Below are 24153 nucleotides of genomic sequence, written 5' to 3'. Positions count from 1 at the left end.
ATTTAAACCAATTGTTCTATTATCTCTGGTGTCTTAGACGGTTTGAAAGCTGTTGGTCAAAACAGGGTTATTAACAAATGTTGCAATTGCAAATATTTCCATTGGGCCACCTCCTAAGTGGCATTTATCTTTATAACACAGCAAATGTATAGAATTGATCTTCCTCATCTATCAATTGATCCAGAGTCATAATGCCTGCATCCATCCAATCCTTCCATACTACAGTTTTCAGTAAAGTCTATCCTGAAACAGTATTGGAATCAGGATTGTATATAAGTGTCCTGATAGCACCATGAGCACAGATAATCATTAATGCACAATTAAAAGGCTGTCTGAAGGAGTTATCAGATAATTATCACTCCTTCCATCATTTTGGGGTTATATATCCAGCACCACTTAGCACACACACCTTTCACTGTCAAGAGTTGAAAAGGGTGGATTTTTCCTTCACTGTTTCAATATGTTTTATGAGTGAAATAGGAATTCTATTTTATGAGTGAAATAGGAATTCACATTAGTGATTGTACATATGGGAACCAGACAGTGGTAATTACTCCAGATGCTTAACATGGAATACAACACTTTGGGTGGTCCTGGGCAAGATAAAGCAACTAACAAATTTGAATAGTAATAATAATAATCCAATGAAAGCTGTACGAAAGAAATCCTAATTTAACGCACTTAATCAGCAACTTTAGAAACCCTTTTGGAAATTGCTTATACAGTGGTTTCTCGGTTTTCGAACGTAATCCGTTCCGGAAGACCATTCGATTTTCAAAATGTTTGAAATTTGAAAACTCAATATGGAAGCCACATGTCATGTTCGACTCCTGAGACGTGTTCGAAAACAGAAGCATTTATTTCCGGGTTTACGGTATTTGAAAACCGAAACATTCGTCAACGGAGACGTTGGAAAACCGAGGTACCACTGTACTTTATTTTTCTCCTGAGAGAATCTACAGCAAAGTGGGCTAACCTGTGGCCCTTCAGATTTTGTAATACCCCCAATTCCCATCAGTTCTAGTCAGACATGCCCTATGGTTTGAAGTTGTGGAAATTGTAGTCAGACAATGCCTGAAGAGCCACAAGTTCCCTGTTCCTAGTTTACAGAAAGGTTACATGCTTGATAAGGTTGATCTCTTAGTTGTTTATTCATGTGCCTATTACATGTTTAATATTAATTAAAACATTGTGTTGTAGGGTGTTACTGGTCACATCTGATACTGTTTTCTCATTGACCAAAAAAAGGGCTCCCCTCCCCCCACAATGCTAGATGTAATTTCATTACAGAATTATAAAATACAGAGTTATCTCCAGGGTAACACTATTGAAACATCATGGAGACTTGTCTTCTTGACAATGGTTATTGACACTGTAGACTATAGACTAAATTTCCAAACAACAGGCCTTTAAGTGCATGCAGGTTTTACCTGAGGTAGAGAATGGAGAAATGTCAGCTTTTCACACACGCAGAGCGTACTGTTATTTTAGGCAAGTATAATTTTCATCAAGTTTCATACAGACAGCTGATTACAGTTGATTTAGGAATGCCTTCCCTTCCAGTTTGAAATGTCTCACATATTCCAATGAGAATATAAGGCATGCAACAGTTTAAAAATGTAAGTAACTTACAACAATGACCGTAGAACTAAATACGAAAAATGTAATCTAAAAGCCTCACAACTGCTGCATGCATCGAGTAGGTCGTGAGCCTTCGATATGCTAGATACTGTCGCTCAGCTACTTTGTCAAATGGTATCTGCTAAACTTAATGTGCCCTCTTCTACAGCTAGTTGTTAATGAGAAGAGAACTTAACCACAAGCCTGTGTTTGGAGAACATGCTGAGCCACACCCTGGTTTAACTCCATGTGGTGTGGGAGGAGAAATGACCATGGAGGAGCTAAGCAGCTGCAAGGTCCTCCCTGGGATATTGGCATACAAAACAGACCGTTGTATACTGGCTCATCGGTATCCAAATGTTTACAGTGGTACCTCAGGTTAAGTACTTAATTCGTTCCGGAGGTCCGTTCTTAACCTGAAACTGTTCTTAACCTGAAGCACCACTTTAGCTAATGGGGCCTCCCGCTGCCACCGCGCCGTCGGAGCACAATTTCTGTTCTCATCCTGAAGCAAAGTTCTTAACCTGAAGCACTATTTCTGGGTTAGCGGAGTCTGTAACCTGAAGCGTATGTAACCTGAAGTGTATGTAACCCAAGGTACCACTGTATTCCTAAATAAGTCTAGGAGTCTAATGAGACAGAACTTTGCGGAAACCATGCTGGTTCTGCTTCGGCAGGACTTGTTCTTCTGTATGCTTGGTAATTCTATCTTTAATAATGCTTTCCACCAGTTTTGCTGGAACAGATGTAACAAGTCTGCAATTTCCTGGATCGTTTTTAGTAAAGTTGTCCAATTGGCCACTTTCCAACCCTCACGTACAGAACCTGAATCGGGGGGCAGGATGTTGTTGATGACTGTGATAATCATAGCTATTTCACCTATTTGGTGTCCCTCAGCTGGTCTCCACTCTCTTTTGTTTCTTGCTGCGTCTCCCCAGTAGCCATATATATCTGGGGCACCTCATTTACTGCTGTTGTTCTCTGCTGTGAGATACTGTTGCTCCCCACCAATTTCAAATATACAAGGAACAGGCATGTGTGTTGTAGATGATACCACAATTCAGTGAGACTTACTCCCAGTTAAGGGCGGTTAGGATTGCAGCCTTAATTGTGAACAGAATAGCTTTCTTTTGTAGTTCCTTTTTCATACTACAAAACAAAGCAATGTTATAAGTAGTCCAAAAGACAGCGGAAGTACAAATTACCAGAACGGTAGAGCATGAGATTCTTAATCTCAGGGTTGTGGGTTCATGCCTCACCTTGGGCAAAAGATTCCTGCATTGCAGTTGGTTGGACTAGATGACTCTTATGGTCCCTCTATACAGCATGTCCCCTTTTTGACTCTTCTCACTTATAGGTAACGGTAAAGAGACCGCTGACCATTAGGTCCAGTCATGACCGACTCTGGGGTTGCATGCTCATCTCGCTCTATAGGCCAAGGGAGCTGGCGTTTGTCCGAAGACAGCTTCCGGGTCATGTGGCCAGCATGACTAAGCCGCTTCTGGCGAACCAGAGCAGCGCACGGAAACGGCGTTTACCTTCCCGCCGGAGCAGTACCTATTTATCTACTTGCACTTTGACGTGCTTTTGAACTGCTAGGTTGGCAGGACCAGGGACCGAGCAACGGGAGCTCACCCCGTCGCGGGGATTCAAACCGCCGACCTTCTGATCGGCAAGTCCTAGGCTCTCTGGTTTAACCCACAACGTCACCCGCGTCCCATCTTCTCACATATATACACACATATATGTACACTCACTTACACACTGTCATGGTTCCATTGTGTGGTGAAAGTCACCATTCTTATTTTAAGGATCTTAGTTCAGATATTTAGATGGAATATATAAACAAGAGAGGTGTGCATTAGTCTTTAAGAGCCACCAAGAGCTGCTTTGCTTCTGCAGAAGTCTCAGGATTATTATGTAATCTGAGGCAGATGTAATTAGGTTTCATTCTGCTTCTTCCCCCGTCTTTCCTCAATAGTGGCTTCAGTTCTGGAACAGATATTTTGCTCAGTCCAAGATTAAAAAAAAAGAAAGAAAAAGTGTCAGGGAGCATATTGTAGTTCTGAAACACCTGCCAGATGTCTTCTACCTCCAGGCTGCAACTCCACTCATTCCATCTTCCTATTTCTTGTGCACGTTTAGAGCAACTCTCTAGAGGCAAGCCATTATCTCTTTCTGTTTCTCTCTCTCTGTCTCTCAGGTAGCAACATTTTCTCTCTCTCCCTTCCCGAGAAGCTCAGTTTAAGCTGCCACGTCTATCTTTTCAGTAACATCTCTGTGTGTAGTACATCAAGAGTTCTATTTAGAGTGCATGTTTTTTCAGTAATTTACAAAAGCAATTTAAAATGGTTTCTTAATTTTAGAGCAGCAGGCACAGTTTGGTTAAATCTGAGCAAGAAATTCATGTATGGAAGGTCTGTGGTTAAAAAAAACAAACCGTATCATAATTGAATGTGGGAATAGTGGACAATTAGTTATTCAAAAATTTGCTGTGGTTACTGTTATACGTTATTAGTACATTGATATGTACATATAAGCATGTAACAGTATATAATAGTGCATTTGAAGTATTTTTATTTGCTCCTGTTTTTATTCTGGCTGGCTGCATGCTACATTGCAGATACTAAGCTCGGGTAAATTAAAAATGTTCTCTAGGGTCTCGAGAAAAATTAGACTTGTATGCAAAGGCTATTTTTAATTTCACCAAATTGCTTCTTATAATCCCAACATCCAGTATATTCCCTACTGAAAGTATATGCCATATCTTAAGGAGAAAAAAATATAAAGTGTATGCTGTACGGAAGCTAGCAGATGGGGTCATAAATGGACAGATATAATTTCATGTGATGAAAAAGGGAAAATAGGTTGTTGTAGTTTTTTTTACTGCTGGGGGCTTGTGCAGGGGATGAGTTCGACTTTGAGATTTATAAATTGACTTAACTGCCTCAGAAAGAGGATATAACAGGAACCATCCTTTTCTCGGCTTCCCTTACCCCCCTGCTACATCCCAGGGAGTATTGTTTCATATTAGCAGGACAGGGAGGCTTCCAATTCACCATCTGATTGGGCTTTATGGGGCCAGTTCCAGCTCTTGTGGCCTGAGGATGTGGACAGTGTGCTTGTAGCTGTCCAGCCAACCCCATGGCACATAATGGCTGATTCGAGGTAATGAAAAAAGGCTGACTGGGTGTGTCATTGCAGGGTTAAGTGATACCTGCCAGCTTTGAGAAGATGGTAGTGTGTCCACGTCTGGGGAAAAACCACTCTGGATCCAGAGTGCTTACTGGGAACAAAACCTGCTTACTGGGTCAATGAGCAGTGGTGGTCGCATGACCACAGGCAATGTCAGGGGAGGGAAACCCTTTGATCTTGTGGTCTCTTTCATTGGGTGCATGGGAAGGCCCACAAAATTCAAATCAGATTGGGCCAATCACAGGACAACTTTTGATTTAAACGGCCCAATTGCCAGCCATTGTAGGTGAGTCATTTGAAGTGGACTTGAGTGAAGCCTTATCCTGCCTGGCTTCAAACAGGTCCACCACCTTTCTATTTAAACTATCTGCACTCGCACTTGCATGGTTCAAGTTTTGGATGGCATAAAAAGGCATTGGGTTGGATCCTTAGTCTTGCAGAGGGGGTGGGCCAGGACCCAACCCCTGTTTCCTCAGTCAGAGTATCAGGGTACACGATTATAGGGGTCCAAGGGGAAGGGTTCTGTCTGATGTACAGACAGGGACTAACAAGCCATAGAACTCCCCAAAAGGGCATCCTGGAGGGATTGCCCAGATAATAATGCACACCATAGCACGATCCTGCATCCTGGATCGACCCTGAAGGAATTATCACCCAGCAAACAGAAATTGTGGCCAATTTGATTCCAAGACATTGTTTTGTCATTATTACTTTTCTCCAAGAGCCCAACCCTGACAGATCCTGTCACACAGCATCTGGAACCGCAACTAATACCTAATTGCTAATATCTCTTTGGGGTTCAGGTAGGAAGCTGTGTTGGTCTGATGCAATCGATATATATATATATATATATATATATGTATGTATGTAAAGGGACCCCTGACCATTAGGTCCAGTCATGACCGACTCTGGGGTTGCGACACTCATCTCGCTCTATTGGCCGAGGGATCCGGCGTACAGCTTCCAGGTCATGTGGCCAGCATGACTAAGCCGCTTCAGGCGAACCAGAGCAGTGCATGGAAATGCTGTTTACCTTCCCGCCAGAGCGGTACCTATTTATCTACTTGCACTTTGACATGTTTTCGAACTGCTAGGTTGGCAGGAGCAGGGACCAAGCAACGGGAGCTCACCCCGTCGCGGGGATTCGAACCACCGACTTTCTGATTGGCAAGTCCTAGGCTCTGTGGTTTAACCAACAGCGCCACCCGCATCCCATAATGTCCAGTAGCACCTTAGAGACCAAGTTTATTCTTACTATAAGCTTTCATGTGCATGCACACTTCTTCAGATACCTCTTTGGGGGACATCTAGGGGAGGAGCATCTATTTCCTCAAGCTACAGTAACTATAATATGTTGTTTTTATTGCCTATTTAGCTGTTGTTTTCTATTGAATTGTTTTATTGCATGCCATATTAAAATGTGCTAAAATGTGAATTGGTAGATGTGTTAAATTGGTAGATGTGTTTAAAAAAATAAAAATAAAACTAATGTAAGGCAATCAGGATTGCATATTCAGTCATCTGTCATGGATGCTTTGGAATAGATTACCATCAGGGCCTCTTCCAACTCTACAATTCTGTGATTCTATCTTGGTATTGTATTCTTGACAATATAAAAATACTTTGAATAAACAAATATTAACAGGGGCATAACTTGTCAGCTTGGTTGCTATTCCAACACCAAGAAGTAATTATTCTCACCTGCTTGACATAGCTACTGCATTTTTTTAAGTGCCCAAACTGAGCTCCATTTTGGGAGTCGGCAAACCTAGTTTGTCTTGCTTGGTATGTGTATTGCTGTGTCTGTAACCTGGGCAACAACAGGAGGGAACCAGTCAGGCTTCCCCAAAGACATGTCGGGTAGAAATTTTATCTTCCTGTTATGACTGATGATTCCATGTGAGTGCCTGATTCTACTCACTCTTTATTAGCTTTAGGAATCAGCCCATCTTAAAATAAGCTTTCATTAGCTTTTTGTAAACCCGGCCTCTTACAATCTCAGCTTATCCCGCATTAATTGATTCATGTCACAAGGGAAAGGTAGACGTCCTTTTCTCAATCTTGAATGGCTTTGAAAATACAGTGGTACCTCCGGATACGAACAGGTTCCGTTCCGGAGCCCTGTTCGCATCCAGAAGCGAACACAACCCGCGTCTGCGCGGGTCGTGATTCACGGCTTCTGCGCATGCGCGTGACGTCATTTTTGACAGTCTGCGCATGCGCGAGCGGCGAAACCCATAAGTAACGTGTTTCGTTATTTCCGGGTCGCCGTGGAGCGCAACCCGAAAGCGCTCAACCTGAAGCAACTTCAACCCGAGATATGACTGTAAGTGGGTCTAGCTGTGTTTCCACCCCACCCCCCTTTGACACTTATCCTTCCTAGGACATAACTTCCAGGTCCCACTTATGATGATGATGATGATTATATTTTAGCATGTTCAACAATGCAGAAATAATATAACAAGATACCAAAACATATGATTGCTAAGGAGAAAGGGAAATAATAATAGACACATAAGAACAAATCACTCCCAAAATACAGTGTCAACATGTCAGTCACAGGTGTTAAGCTACCTATGTTCAGTAAGATAAGACAGCTTTACAGTGATTGGGTTGGGTAGCATTCTGTTGGCCATTTTCCATCAGAGAAAGTAAAGAGGTGCCAATTGCAAAAAGAAGTTGTAGTTTCAAGTTTAGCCATATTTTCTTACTGCTTTAAGTAGATCAGTTTGCTTTTCTATTACAACAGGGATGACTAACCTCTGGCTTTCCAGATGTTGCTAAACCACCATTCCCTTTATCCCAACCATTTATCGCAGTGGCTGGTGCTGATGGGATTTGGAGACCCAACAGCATCTCAAGGCCACCTCTTCATTAGAAGATGCTACCAGACCTCCATACCATGATGTCAGTAGAGGACTATATTTTTGTACCCCTGTATTAAAATTTCCTATTCCTTTCTGAGATGTGGGTTTTTGTTTAATAGCACACACACACAAGCTTGAGAGGTTGTATTTTCAAGCAAGTAGACATTTCACCTTTCCATTTCCCCCGCTTTGAAATGCACACCTGAGTGAGTGTTTCTAGCAATTTACCTCTTTCATGTGTCCCTCGTTTAATTCAAACAAGCATCTGAAACATGAAAGCTAAGTACAGCATAATGCAATTACTTTCTGTGATGTTTGCCGAGTGTTTTATGAAGCCCGTCTCTTTACAGTGGTCAATGAACGTAACATAATTGGATCTAAAAAGGGTGCTCCTGTGTTCCAATGTGCACATAATGTTCCCTTTTTATAATGTTCAATAATTAAGACTTCTGAAAATACAAAGGAAGCATTTATATAATCAAGACAAGAGATGAGTAACTATTCCAAAATAGCATTTTGTTTAGTAGCAAAAATAATCCAGGGTGTTGTTTTCTTTAAGCTTCAAAATAGGATAAACTGGAACATTGCAAAGGTTGTTCTTTCTCCCAAGTTGTAGCGCCTGGTACTGAACTCCATTATTAGGTATTATGATTTTATTTTAACTTAGTATGTAGCTTCTTTCTGGTTGAATACATACTAGCTTAGGATCCTAATAGGCTAGATATGTGTATTAAAGTTTACTGAGCCATTAAGACCCAGGATATGTGATGCATTCTCTGCAGATGCATGCCTGAAATAAGAGTAAACTTTGGTTCATGCATAGAATGTCCTTATTTCCTATTTGCCACTCCAGTGAATATCATCTCTGCAGAAATGAGCCCCTGACCAGATCAGAAACCATACACTAATATAGATGTGTTTGGTGTATTTTTGAATAGGAATCCAGCACTTAGTTACATAGTTCTGTGCCTCTTGAAGTTGGTTGGTGTTGTAACTTCAGAAAGCAGATGCACCAATTTGGAAAATGAATTTACACAAACACGCAAAATCCACGTTTAATTATTAGAGTGACATTTTTTCAGATGTGTAAACTGAAGCCAAATTCAGATTGTTGGAGGCTTTGAGCTGCATCAGTTTTGTATAAAACCATAAGTTGCTAAATGTGGTGTTCTCATGGTTAAAGGCAGAGGTCTGCAACCTAAGGCCCATGGGCCACAAGCAGCCCATGGGGGTCATTTAACTGGCCCATGGACCCCCACTGCCCGCTCGGTCGGCTCCTGTGTACCACGCTAAACCGGGGCAGAGCAGAGCAGGGACCACCTTCCGCGATGCTGGCCGGCTTCCCATTGGCTGTAGGAAGCTCCTGCAGCCAATGGGAAGCTGTGCACACCTCCTCCGCGCTGGAAGGAGCGCCGGAAATAGTGTTTTTTGTGCCCAAGCCACAAAAACTTTGCCAACTCCTGGTTAAAGCTGTATGTTTTGAGAAAGGGAAGGAAGAGGCAGGATAAGAAAGAATGAGGGCAAACAGATGCAGGCTCTTCTACTGTTTCAGCAGAGAGAAGTTTGCACACTGATTCTGGAGACAGCCAAAGGACACTTATAATGGTCTCATTCGCACATAACGTTCTATCAAACCATGGCTTAGCACAAACATGCTGGCTCCCAGGGTCTTTGCTCCTCCCCAGTCTTCCCAGCTTAGTTTGGTGCTTAATGTGCCATCCAAACCCAAGATCGTGGTTGAACTAGGGTTGCCATAGTTCAAGAAGTGAAAATCTGGACACAGACAAATTGTTTGAGCTTTTTTTTAGTAGAAAAAACCCAAGTTGTTGAGGTTTTGGGGTTATGTTGCCCCCCACCCTGGGACATCACTTTCATAGTTTTCCTTAACCATGATATGTAGCCAACAACAAACAAGCTTATGGTTTTTGAGAAGAGAGCTTCACTGTGATTGTGGGCTTGGATGACACACTAAACTAAGCCTTGGCTTAACTGCTACAAAGCATTGACCTAAAAGGAGCAAAGCAATTGGGAGCTTCTCTCTGGGAGCCAGTAGGTTCGCGTGGTCCCAGCAAACCGTAGTATGGCTTATTATTATCATTTGTATATTGTTTATTAATTTATATATTGCTTATATGCCAAAATTACCTAGACATACCGTATCACATGAACTAGACCAGTGTCTGCCTTCTGGCCTAGGAGGAGCAAAACCAACAGAACCAAACCATTCATGTTCACATAGTTCACTGGTAGCTTTACAAAAAGGACTTGGTTGGTTGGTTTTTCATTTCTGAAAGCCTCCAATTTTTGCCCCCTGGCAAATATACAGGGAAGAGCGGGAAAGCCCAGCAGTTATCATGTTGAACATTTAGTTTTGTGTGATTGTTTCTACAGAGCTGTCTTTCTGATTATGCCCCCACTTCGTGATTAGTGAACCTTGCCCTTTTCAACACTTTACAGTTTCTTTTAACAGCTTTAGCTTTAAAACATTTCCATTATAAGCACTTTTGCAGCCAACTCCTATAGTGTGGTTCTGCTTTATTGGTTCAGTTTTAGGGATTGTTGAACATTAAATACTAAGACCTTTTTTACAGTAATTTGTCGCAATCCACTTTTCAAGAAAGACCAAATTTGATGGGCTTGGGGCTTTGTTCATTTTGGTTTTCATATTTTGGAATGGAACCAAGCAGAACTTGTTTGTCTGAGCATATATTCAAGCTTCAAAATGTAATTTAATGGGAAGCATGAAATTAAGTGTTGCATCCAACTAACTTCTGCTCAGAATAGACTTACTGAAATTAATGGTGCTAGTTTCGCCATGTTTATTAATTTCAAAGTTTTCTCTGAGCATGACTAGTGTTGGACACAACCTAAATGGCAAAACATGATGTCTGATGGCAAAACATGAAGTCCCCAGTAAATCAATAATTAGATATGAAGCATACGGACTTCTGTGACAGACCAGTATCAGAAACATTACACCAGCATTGTCAAAATTCTGTAGCGAATTGTAGGCTGACAATTTGTGGCAAGTGTTTAGGTTTTTCCCCCTATTTCTTTAAAGCGATGGTGGTTGTGTTGTTTATAAATATTAATCATTCCATAAAATAAAACATTATAATTGTTTTGCCTCTGTGTCTATGTCTGGCTTAATGCAATATGAATTTTTATATATAAAAAAACTATTACAAAAAGCATGTGAAAAGTTATACAGATGCCATTGATGTTATCCTAAAGAGAGGGTGTAAATATATACTATTTTTTGGCAAAGGGTGTTTAAGGAGATAACAGAAATCACTGGGTTAAAGCTAGCCAAAAGTCAAGAGGTAGCATTATTATAAATTTATTATAGGGTGGAAGGTTCACAGGCTATGATGGACTTGCTCACAAATTTAATGAAAGCTGCACGAATTATTATAGCTAGGAAGTGGAAGGACCAAGCAGAATATAAAATGGAAGAATGGATATAAAGAGGTATGGGATATAGCTATTAATGATAAATTAACATGTGCCATTAAGGTAAGACAGGGAATATGCAGGAGAAATGAATTTGAGGAGATATGGAGGGTGTTTGTAGAATTTGTGCTGTTAAAACAGAAAGAGGTCAAACCATCGCAAGAGGTGCTGAAATTTTGGGAGGTTGGATAGTTACAATGGAATGGTCTCGGTGGTGGGGTGCACATCATCATCATCATCATTATTATTATTATTATTATTATTATTATTATTATTATTATTTTAAAAGTATTGTGATACTGAAAAACAGCAATATATATATAATTAGTCTAAATATGCAATGTATTGTCTTGTTCCCTGACAGACGCCTTGCATTTCAAAGACAGAGAATCAGCCACAAGGATTAGCAACCAGCGTCAGGTGGGGACAGACACCCATCAATCAGTCTACCCCCTGGGACACAGACGAACCCCCATCCAAACAGATGAGGGAGACTGAAAACCCAGGTATTCTTTCAGCCTTACTTGTAATTCTGTTGGGTGGGTGGGTGGAGGGATTGTTCAAAGCAAATTCAATATGCTTTCTCCAATTACCTCTCTAAATAAGACTTTATCACGAGTCCTTTTTTCATGCTACAGCTGGCTTTTCTTTCTAGTTGTAAAGACCCCCTCAGGTTACTCCTATGTCAGGGTTAATATAAATGTATTAAGATGCCTGCAAGTTCATTAAAGCATTTTCTTTTCCCTTCTCCACCAGGGTAGAAAACAAGCAAACAAACAAACACAAAAAAACTCGCCACTGCATAATATGTTAAGAACTCCTTTTATGTCCAGAGCCACCTGAAATGATTTCCGGCTTCCAGACACATATCATACAATGTGCAGCTATGCCAGACGCCTAATTACAATCTCTTTGTAGTGGCTGCAACACGGTTATTATACGCGCCAAGTGTTTGTCAGGGAGCCATGAAAACACGTTGGGGAAAGAGGATAATTTTCTTGGAAGCATATACTTAAGCTACACAAAGCTGCAAAGCGCATAACATTGTAAACATTCTGTATTGCTAGCTGATCGCTATTTTCAACATTTGCACTCTCCTGCCATGTCGTAGTCCTTCCAGGCACTTGCCAGTTTGGAGTGGTTCCAGATCCCTCCCCCCACTTCCTTTGGGGTTGCAGGAGGGACGGGCTCAACAGGGGGAATTGAATACAGTGGTACCTCGGGTTAAGTACTTAATTCGTTCCGGAGGTCTGTTCTTAACCTGAAGCACCACTTTAGCTAATGGGGCCTCCCGCTGCTGCCGCGCTGCCGGAGCACGATTTCTGTTCTCATCCTGAAGCAAAGTTCTTAACCCGAGGTACTATTTCTGGGTTAGCAATCTGTAACCTGAAACGTATGTAACCTGAAGCGTATGTAACCCGAGGTACCACTGTATTAGCAGCATTGTACAAAATTGTTCTTATTGCTAGCTTTCCTTTTTCCAGGTACAGCTCCATGGGTTACAACAGTTGCAGCAGGTAGCCAGCCAACTCTTATCACTCATTCTTATGGGATGACTCAACCTCCGACCTTCAGCCCAGCCGTGAACGTCCAAGCCCCTGTCATTGGAGTTACACCCTCACTCCCTCCTCACGTTACCCCCCAGCTTCCATTAATGCCAGCTCATTACCAGCTTCAGCAGCAGCCTTCACAGCCTCTGAGTAACATGGTTGTGAACCTGCAAAGCCAGCCTCTGTACACTAACAGCCAGCCCATTACAATGTCTTCTATGACCGGGGTTGGTCAGGTGACTCACCCGGGCCACAGTGCAGTAGGGAATGGTCATATGACTTGTCCTATCCTGCCTCCACCACCACCTGCTTTGCCTTCAGCCGCCCTACCTAATAGCGTTCCGGCTACCAATGGGCAGGCAGCTCCTCAGCTTCCTCCTAACCAGACGGGCAGTCAGGACAGCACAAATGGCGTGCAGATGCTACGGACGGTTGGTGTGGGAAAGTACGAGTTTACGGATCCTTGGCATCCAAAAGGTAAGTTAGCCCAGAATTCCTCATGCTTTCCATGCTTTGTACTTTGCACTCTGGGATAGAACATGTGTTTGACCAAACTGTGCGAGGCAGTGGAAGACAGGAGTGCCTGGCGTGCTCTGGTCCATGGGGTCACGAGGAGTTGGACATGACTAAACGACTAAACAACAACTTTGGGGTTATGTGTACTTTGGGGACGTAATGTGTCAACGATGTTCAAGTTCTGCCAAAAACCCTACATAAGAGGTGGCCTTGCCAGTTAGAGTGCTCACAGTGCTGATGTTCCTCTGCCAGTATTCCAGCATCGGTTTCCTGTCTTGTGTTCTGTGGCAGCTTTTCATAAAGATGACAAACTCCTTCCTCTGAGAAGTCGGGGAAAACTATGCACTGGTTTCAGCACTGAATGACACTTTCTAGGGTACCTCAAACAAGCAAAGATACACATCTCAAAGTGCATGAGACAGCTGTCACTTGTTGCCTTAGAGTCCCGTCCCACCCCCCCACCCCCGTCCCCGTGAGGAACACTTACGTAAAAACCACCCCACTGTCTTTCTAGGTTAAGTTGTGGCTTTTGAATCAGTATTTTTATATGACACTTGATAATTTCCTCCTATTCAGCGTGGTGTGTGTGTGGACTGGGCTAACATTCTAGTTGGCTTTGCACACTGGGTAGGGTTAGCCAACCCAACAAGAGCCTCTAAGGTGGTACTTCAGAGTGTGTTGATTGAAATTGACCTGTGATCTGGTATTAACTCTCCAAGAGACTATCAGGCCAGGAGCAGTAGTTATTTCATCCAAAGAATCGAATGCATCTGATCCATGCTGGGAAATTAGCATGGCAGGAAATCTGCACTAGAAAATCGCAAAGGGGTTCTGCATGCTTCCCTCCCACACACACACTTCTATTTCCCTCATTTTGACTTCACAGCCCACCCCTCAAATCTGCCCCAGGGACCAAAAAAAAAAAAGTGAGAATTGTGTGGGTTGTTGTATAGTGCTTTGCATATACCTTGCTGACAGTCCACTATGTGAACATTAAGTGTGACATTGCATGTTAAGTTTCTTTTAGTTTACAGCATTCCCTTGTTATGTTCTCTGGGCAACTCTCAGTCTGATAAGAACACAGCGGCTCTCTCTGACCATGTCGTTGAAAATGCATTTGCTTTCTGAGGGAAGGTTAGGCTTGTGGGATGATGCTACATTATTTAAAACAAAAAAACAGAACAGCTCACATCACCTGTTACATGCAGCCATATCCGCAGGGACAAAGCATGACCGTATCTCACGCTAGGTTGAGATTACCCCCTGGAAGGTAACAAGCGAAGAGGTACTTTGCCTTGCTTCTGTGAATGCTAGGATAGCTCTTTAAATGTGCTGCAGAAATCAGATGCGACCGTGTTGTGTTTGGAAATTCATTCTTCCTCCCAGCACTAGAGTGCTGATTTAATTTAATCTTTGTGTGCTCTGTTTTATTTTTCAAATTAACCTGTCTCTCCTTAACAAGTATTTAGTGTTCCCCATATGAAACTGAAATAGAACAGAGCTTAAGAAAAATCTCTTAAGTCAGTATAGAAGACCACAAAGGCTCCATTAAGTCTGCTAAGCTAATTGTACACATGAACAGTGCCCATGTTTAATTTATATATTAAAATCTTTCGTGTAGCTTGATACCAAAGAAACTTCATTACTATTAAATACCTTTCATTTGCATATGAGGAAATTCATTCCAATTGTCCAGCTTTTAAGAACAGTTGCTTTACACCCTGATTTCTAAAGCAAAGTACTTGAGTATTTTCAGGTTTTTACTTCTTAAAAAATATGAGATGAAGTGACTTTGAAGGATCTTTGCTATCCATATATTTCTTATTATTTCCAAGAAAATTAAGTTCACACCTTATTCCCTTCCTCAGTAAAAAATGTTAAATATAACACCATATATTTCAAATGTTAAAGAGATTTCAAAATCCAAAATTTAAAGAAAATATTGAATATTTTGGCAGGGTGCCTCATTTTGATTCTAGAGTTTTTAATTTATTTATTACTGGCTGACCAGAAAAAGCAGCTTGGAGCAGCCTCCAAGTGTTGAAATCTTTGCTAGAGATAAATAATTTGCTCATCCATTTTTTAAAAAGTTGAGGGTTCGTCATCATGATTCCCATTGTAGTTTTTACCATAAATATCTATAGGCATAGGCCCAAGGTTATGGTCTGAAGGAACATGAGGCTATCCTCTTTCTGAAGCCAAGCAAATCAGGGTCTGGATAGTGCCCAAACGGTGCACCCCCCCCCCAGAAACTACATGTACTTTGAGTTCAAATGTAGAGATGAAAGCAGGTATTAGTTTTAACTGATGACAGCTGTCAATGAATTAGCTCTACAGTTTTGCATAAATTGTAAGGTGGGCAGCTGTTTTCCTGTGAGTTAGATTTTACTGTCTTCTTATTTATCAGATTTATTTGTTTAATGATAAAGAGAGACAGTGAAACATCCCTATATGATTTATTATGTAGGTTGATGGGTGCGTGTGTGTAAATCAGGGTTTACCAATCTTGGGTCGCCAGCTGTTCTTGGACTACAATTCCCATCATCCATGACCACTGATCCTGCTAGCTAGGGATGATGGGAGTTGTAGTCCAACAACAACTGGAGGCTGGGAAACCCTGGTGTAAATGAACATATATCCACCCAGAGAGGGAGAGAAATTCTCATTCTTTAAAAGCTTCATTTAGACACCATAATTGCGATTGTCAGGTCTAATGTGGAACAAGCGGATATAAAATCTCCTTAAATAGAGGAAAGCTTCAGTCCAGCAAGGCAGAAGAGTTTATAAACTCTTGCCATGTTTAGCATGAGATATCCCTCATATAAACCACCTCAAGTTCATAAGAAGAGTGTTTCGATTTCTCTCTCAGGGGCTTTGTGTCTTTAAAGCCTGGCTAATTTCGGAGTTGTGTGTGACGGACAGCTTTCTCTCAGATAGGGAGATTGGAAGCACAGCGACACAATGTCAAAATGGTTCAAACATGCAGGGAGAGCTGCTTCAGTAGCAGTTTTTGAAACGAGCTTTTCTGCCTCATTTTGGGTGAACCTTGGCCGGTGTTGCAAGGAAGTTCTGCTGCAGATGTGCTTTGAGATCCTTTTCATTACGTTCCCATCATTATTCCTCCCACCACACAGACACGCGCTAGCCCCATTTTTGTTTCTGCTTGACAATCCGCCTGGTATGGAGTAATTACTTCACAATTCCCTAAATGAAAAGAACACATCTTGCCAGTCAAAATAAGGGATACTGATGTTTTTATACATCATTAGTGAACTGATTTAAAATTTCACATTTTGTTTTCCCTAATTATGTTTCATTTGGCTGAGCTGTATTCCTGCAGGGTCTGCACTAGAAATGCACTTACTCAAATGTTTCTTCTTAATGGCCTGTTTCTGCTTTACAAGTAAACAAATACATGGCAAAAATAATAACAATCTCAACCCAATATATAAAGGTTATGCGGAAGATATTCCATTTGCAATAGGTCAATGGTCTTTTTTGACATACAGCTTGAAATTAAGTCAAGTCCATTTAATATTATTTAAATTGTAGTAACAGTTACATTGTATTTTGTTATACTTTACGGAGCCTATCTTTCAGTCTTTATTCCTTTGTTTTCATTGAACCATGTGCCAAATGAAGATTTAATTGGTCTCTTACAGCTGCTGGTGATGCTGGTATTGAGGAGAGATGTTGAGAAATTTTAAATGATTTTTTTTTTTTTTTAATGCTGTGAATATGTTGAAGATTAGCCTGTTTGCAAACATTGGGCAACTGGTACTTTGTCAATTACTGCAAAGAATTGTATTGCAAAAATATGCAATTTTTAATTAAATTAAAAATAATGCTGTTCTATATTAAATGCTTGATAGCTCTTTCCAAGCATTTTTTTAATATATACAGTGGTGCCTCGCAAGACAAAATTAATTCGTTCCGCGAGTTTTTTCGTCTAGCGAATTTTTCGTCTTGCGAAGCACGAAATCCCATAGGAATGCATTGAAATTCAATTAATGCGTTCCTATGGTCAAAAAAAGTCCAAAAAAAGCCAAATTTGGTACAACAAGAGTTTATTAAGTGCTCTTTAAAGTCACACATACTGTAAAGAGCATTTCAAAATTCAAACCCAGAATTTTTTTTAAAAAAACAGCAGAGTGGCCCAATGGTCACAGAAAATCATAAAAATGCAGAAAAAAACTACACAAGCTTCCATATTCTTGCAAACCCCTCCCCAACTGTTCCCCCAGTCACCCAGCACACAGAAATTCAAACCCAGAATTTTTTTTAAAAAAAACAGCAGAGTGGCCCAATGGTCACAGAAAATCATAAAAATGCAGGAAAAAACCACACAAGCTTCCAGATTCTTGCAAACCCCTCCCCAACACCAAGTCCTTGAATTCCAAACACCCCAACCCAAAATCCAAAACCCCCCAAAAAAGTTTTAAAAGTTTAACTTACCAAATGGCTGCAAAAGAAGTTTTGGAAAAGCTTCAAAAATCACCAAAGTCTTCAAAAACCTCAAAAAAGGCTACCACACCGCTTGCTATGAGTTGCTCCTCGAAGTCAAGTCGCAACTGTACAGTATTAACAGTTTTAAGAAAAAGGAAACAAACTTGCAAGACGTTTTTGTCTTGTGAAGCAAGCCCATAGGGAAATTCGTCTTGCGAAGCAGCTCGAAAAACGGAAAACCCTTTCGTCTAGCGAGTTTTTCGTCTTGCGAGGCATTCGTCTTACGGGGCACCACTATATAAGGCAAATTCCATCATTATGAGATGCTATATATACAATAAGGGTGGGTTCACATAGCTTATTTGGTGCTTTTACCCCTGAGTGGAAATGATTTGACAGTCTACCTTCTACCATGCAGTTAAGCCCAGTTTTATAGCAGTTCTCTGCCACTACTTGAAATCTAGGGAAGATAAGAGATGATAGCACTGGGATTAATACCATGATTAGAGAGTGTAGATGACTACATCCCCACACCGTTTCAGATGCTATATTGACAGCTTTTAAGTGATTAGCTTGTGTCTCCATTGTAAGCTTGTGTCTCCATTATAAGTGTCATTGACATCCATACTAGAGTGCATTTCAGATAAAATTGCACATTTAATTCCCACTGAAAATTAGGGTAGATGGATGGTTTAATTCTTCTTTTTAATCAGCAGGATAACGTCAAATATATTTATATATTTCAGATGGCATGTTTATGAGAATCCTGAGGAAATGGTGCAAGTTACATTAATTTAATAATCAAATGGTACAATGTTGATAGAACGTATGTACATCTTTTAAGAGTTGTTTATAATCAGGCTGGGCAATTACAGAATATGTGGATTCCTGCCCATCAGCGAAAGCTTTCCATTGTTTTAGAGTCACAGACTGCTGGAAAACTGGAAAGAACATTCAAAACATAATGTGTGGTTCACTCAGTTTTAATAGCAATCATACTTTCAGTATTTTCACTCATTAAAAGAGACTTTATTATGGTTAGATTTGGTCTAGCTCCGCCAACCAGCTACATAAGGTCTTGGTTAATCAGAGCAATTCGTGGGAATCAAGTGACCACTTAATTTTGGCAAAGTAACTCCTAAATCTGTTTTATGTAACCAGCTACACAGAACACACAAAGAACTTCCTTGAAACCCAAAAGCAAAAACTGGCAGGTTTTGGATCTGAAAGAAAAAGTGTGCTGGATGCCGAAAATAACAGAAAACAGCTCCTTATGTTTCATTTTACTGGGTGTTTCTGGTGTTAGCTACCACCTCCTTTTCATTCTTCTCAAGGTCTAATTTGTTTAATTAATAGATTTTTACACCATGCACTGGGCTTCAAGCACTCACTTCTCAAAAGAAAATTAAACTCTGCAGGTGGCCTGAATCAGTCCCTGGTTATAGGAAAGAGGGAAAGAAACAGCAATGGGCTGTTGGAATATGGTAATGTGAAATAATCTGAGGGAGTCGGCCTTTGTCCGCAGACAGTTTTTCTGGGTCATGTGGCCAGCTTGACTAAGCCGCTTCTGGCGAACCAGAGCAGCGCATGGAAACGCCATTTACCTTGCCGCCAGAGCGGTATCTATTTATCTACTTGCATTTTGACGTGCTTTTGAACTGCTAGGTGGGCAGGAGCAGGGACCGAGCAACGGGAGCTCACCCCGTCGGGGGGATTCGAACCGCCGACCTTCTGATCGGCAAGTCCTAGGCTCCATGGTTTAACCCACAGCGCCACCCGCGTCCATATCTCAATAGGTAGGGAGTCCCAAAGTGTGGGTGCTGCCACACTAAACAACTGAGTTCTTAAAAATGTGGAACAGGCATTATGTGGCACCTCTATTAGTTACAGTTCTGCCAGATGACTTGCAGTTGGGTGGTGCCTTGATTGTGTCACACTGTTTCGTTAAAAACAAAAACCAGTTAGAGTTCGACAGCATCTGGAAGGCCACAGGTTCGCCACCCCTTCTACAAAGAAAATGGCTCAGCCAAGAATATGCTAAGCTTGGTCACAAGGAGATCAGAGATTATGCCACTCCACTGCTTCCTTCAAAATGCACACAGGCCATTTCCTGTACACATAAACTCACCTTTTGGGAGTGTTTGCACAGTTCACTCCTAGACACTAAGCATTTCTCAGACAAATCACTTAAGACTTGTGTTTTGCTGTCAAAGCTTCTTCTTCGTTGAACAAACCTTTACTCTTGTTACCTACAAATTAGCCTTGAGAGGGACTGCATGTGCAGATTTTTGTCCCGACATTCTGAGTTGAAGAACTAAGAAATTATCGCTTTGTAATACCTCCAAGAATTACATGTTGGACCATTTCAGCAGCGCCAGTGGTTCAGAATATTTGCTTGTTAAATAAGCATGGGGTATATGCATATAGAACTCCGCATGCCAGGCCCATCATGTCTCAGATGTTTTGAGACTACGATTCCCATAATCCCTGATCACTGGCCCTGCTAACCAGGGATGATGGGAGTTGTAGGCCAAAAAAACATCTGGAGGGCCGAGGTTGAGGTAGAGGTGAGTGGGTACTGGGCGTATACATTGTGTCGCATGCTGAGACATATGCATGCCCACCTGTGTTTCCGTATAAACCAGATTTAATTATTCCACGGTCTACTCTTGAGGCAGCTTGGTTTCCTCTTCCTCAGTACTTATGTTATGTTATCCATTCTCCCCTTGGTGAAGAGCCATTCACTACATAAACAAGATTACATTTCAAGTCATGTCTGTGAACTGCTCCGTGTGTAGAAAAGGTAAGTTAAGAGAGAGATTTGATAAAAGTTGGTTGATGGATAATTATATGAAATTCATCAGATGCATTACTGGGAAATTAGAAGTTGTTGACTGCAGGCCTTTCCTTTCTGATACATAATTGGTCTTGGGAGGATGCATATTTTTAGTTTTGTAAAAATAGATGATATTGTTCCTCTCCAGTAATTATTTGGATGCATATTTTGCCCTTGGAAAGGAAAAAGAAAAAGATTTCAACTGCTGCTGTTTTTCTAAATAAAGTGAATATGGAAGTACTAGCAGATACATCAGCAGTGATCATAATGCTAGCTTCTTGATTTCTTGCTTCCATATATAAACACTAAACTGAAATTCTATTTTTGTTACTCCTTGCTCTCATCATAGTGGGACATATTTTTACAGTACTAAGCTCTGCAGTTGCACAACCCTTACCAACGTCAATAGAACTTTATTTTTATGTTACAGTTTTATAAACCGCTTCGCAGTCCAAGTTATCAGAGTGGTGTCCAATAAGATAAAATGAGGTAAAATACAAAATAGATAGATTATTTTTTTTATAAAAAAAAGATAAACCATTGCTACTATTATACAATTAGTATTCCATAAAGTGACTGAGCCACGCTTCAGGGAAAGACTTCTCAAACAAAAATGTATTCAGTACCCACTAATAAATAATAATAAAATATCACTGTATTAGTGTGTTGCTAAGGATGATGGCATTTACACACAAACATAGCAGCATAGGACAGATTTATACATTTTATAAAAGCGTAACTGAACTCTGCAACACTCGACAAAAGGCCATTTAGTTTTTGGTACAGAATGATTATTTTACTTTCCTCTATAAGCTGTCTTTTTGACATACCATGGATCGCAAGAAGAAGTGAACTCTTAGCATTATCCATCAAAGGTTTCTTTAATTCACTTTCACAGTGATGAAGTGGCACAGAAGATGCCTCTTGACTTTAAGGATTAAGACAGTTCTGTGTTTCATCAAAACCAGGAAATCATTTAACCATTCCCCCCCTCCAGTCCAAGCACTTGCAATTAAATGGCAGGAATGGGTGGGGAGCAGAATCCGAGGTCAATTAATATAAAAGAAGGCTTTTCAGTGTATTTTAATTTCTAACAAATCTTGTTAATTTGTGAGGAAACCAACCTCTATCTTTTGATATTCTTCAAGAAATTTCTAAAAAGGGGTGTCATTTGCTGCCTGTTTACAATATGCAGACCTGAGGCATAACCTAATGCAGCAACTGTATCTTTTTGTGTATTAAGAGCTTTGCTTAAACTGTGGAACTCATGGCCACTGGGATAAATGTCACGGTGAAATGGCCTATCTAACAGGTAATATATAAATAAATAAAGATAATAATTCTACTTCAGAAACAAGCTACCTAGTGTACCTCTAATTGCTTTGTTCTGGGATGTATATACATTATGTGTCGATTCAGTGTAGCGTTAGGGTTATAATTCCGCCAATCTCTCCCTCCCCCTTCTGTCCCCATGCACTATTCTAGGGTTACTCCACACCTTTCATTGTGAATTCTGGGGAGGTAGGGGATAAGCAGATGAAGGAGAAATGGGGTAAGCCTCGTTGTTCTAGTCGGAGTCCTTTCTGGCCCATTATCCAGGTGGTGAACTTCCAGTGTCATTTGGATAGCATCTGTGGAAATGGACACTAGGTTTGAGCCCGTATGACAGCCCTTCTGTTGTTAGAGCACTGGAAATTATTGAACTAAATATTCATTTCACCATAGTGGGGTGAAGATGGTGGCCATCTGAATGTTCATTGGCACACATGGGGAATTTCCTCTCAATGCAGATACCAGATTTGTAGAATAGATTTTCCTCAGGACCAAAACAGGAAGAAAGGGTTAAAATGTGAGAAAGGGGACCCACAGTACTTTCCTGATCTACATCCCTAAACTGGTTTGGACATTCAGGACTCAAAGCTCAAGATGAATTCACTTTCCTAGGCATATCACAATGGGTATCCTGTGAAGAGAGTGCTTAAATACTGTAGCTAGAATAGCACCCTCTGAATATTATAAGACAATTCTCATCATCTGATTGAAAGAGGTGGATTTGCTTAGCGTGGAGAAGGGATGTTTAAAAGGGAAACATCAAATACCAGATACTAATAATACTATAGAAGAAACATCAGCATCCTGAAGGGTTTTGTACCTACCTTGGCTGTCCTTTGAAAGATGGGCCCTGGGAGGCAGGAAGGGGAGGAAGACAATGCGAGATGCTACCCTCTCCAGAGGGCATGCTTAATGCTCCCATGGTGAGTTATCAAGTGACACTTGTGTCACTAGCCTAAAAAGAATACCCTTTTCTAAGGCATGATATCTTATTAATTTTCCTTTTCCTATAGTGTAAGCAGAATCCACAGTCACTTCCCTTCACTGTTACAAAACAGTGGGTGGAGTCATAAAGATGCCCAAAAGCATTTAAATTATTCCCAATCTTAATCTTTTAAATGTTCCCTAAGACTGTCATGGAGCATTATCAGCACAGAATGCAGATGATGATGAAAAAGTCTACTTACATTTCCATCCACTCTCTCTCTCACTTGCTGAATGATCAAACCAAAGGACATTGCTGTGCCTCTAGAGCCCTAGTGACCAAGGAGCCAGCAGAGGGAGGTGTCACAATGAAGGGCGTGTCACAAGGACCTCCGCAACCTAGCAACCACCAGCACTCAACTGACACTACTCTCAACTGACACTAAGTTGCTAAGTTTTAATCCACGTTCAGCTTTTTACAAATATGTAAAATGAAATTTATTCCTTTATATTCAAGCTTCCGTTGTTCCTGCACTTACTGAGCATTAGCTATCTAATCTACTATCTGCCTCTTTGGTCCTATATTGCTGAACCAGAAATCACCTCTTGGGTATTTATTCATTTTATTACCCTCCTTCACCAGCAGGTCCCAGGGCACATTACAACCATCTATTATAGTTGTTATTAATTAAATTTGTATACTGCCCTATACCCACAGGTTTCAGGGCAGTTTTCAGGATAAGATCACAATATCAAAATACATAATAAAAACAAAAACAACCCAATAACCCCCCCAACACAAAAGGGCACTGGATGTCAACAGGGTGAGTCTTGAAAATACAACTCTGGTGTCAAAGGCCAGGTAACAGACCCCCCCCAAGTGCCCCCATTTCCCAGGGACAGTCTCAGATTTACAGAAGCTGTCCGAGTTTCTAATGTGATCTTGGAATGTCCTGCTTTTCCTTAGGACCTCCCTATTTTAAATGTGCCCTAAGACTGTCAGGGAGCATTACCAGCACAGAATGCAGATGCCGATGAGAAAGTCTACTTACACCTCCATCCACTTTCTCTCTCACTCCCTGAATGATCAAACCAAAGGAGATGGCTATGCCTCTAGAGCCCTAGTGACCAAGGAGCCAGCAGAGGGAGGTGTCACAATGAAGGGCGTGTCACAAGGACCTCCACAACCGAGCAACCATCAGCACTCAACTGACACTGCTCTCAACTGGCACTACATACTAAGTTGCTAAGTTTTAATCCACATTCAGCTTTTTACAAATATATAAAATGAAACGGGCAACTCTACCACCACAAACACACACCTCTTGCTTGTAATGTCTTCATCTTTCAAGTAGACTCAGACCAGACAGGCCTCCAAGTAGTAATAATAATAAATTTTATTTATATCCCGTCC

At 41.0% G+C, this 24153-nt stretch overlaps 1 protein-coding gene across 2 annotated transcripts in view; it reads left to right on the top strand.

The window, feature by feature from the left end:
• The window catches only part of KLHL29 (kelch like family member 29), a 407375-nt gene that overhangs the window by 217965 nt on the left and 165257 nt on the right, over nt 1-24153 (top strand). For both annotated transcript variants that reach the window (XM_053380853.1, XM_053380852.1), the window contains exons 4-5: nt 11500-11641; nt 12620-13162. In XM_053380853.1, coding sequence (XP_053236828.1) covers nt 11500-11641; nt 12620-13162 — 685 coding nt within the window. The remainder of the gene's footprint in view (nt 1-11499; nt 11642-12619; nt 13163-24153) is intronic.

The sequence above is a fragment of the Podarcis raffonei genome, chromosome 3 (assembly GCF_027172205.1).
Source record: "Podarcis raffonei isolate rPodRaf1 chromosome 3, rPodRaf1.pri, whole genome shotgun sequence".
Classification (NCBI taxonomy): domain Eukaryota; kingdom Metazoa; phylum Chordata; class Lepidosauria; order Squamata; family Lacertidae; genus Podarcis; species Podarcis raffonei.
The sequence above is the reverse complement of the archived record's forward strand: the minus strand, read 5'-3'. Positions and strand labels throughout refer to the sequence as shown.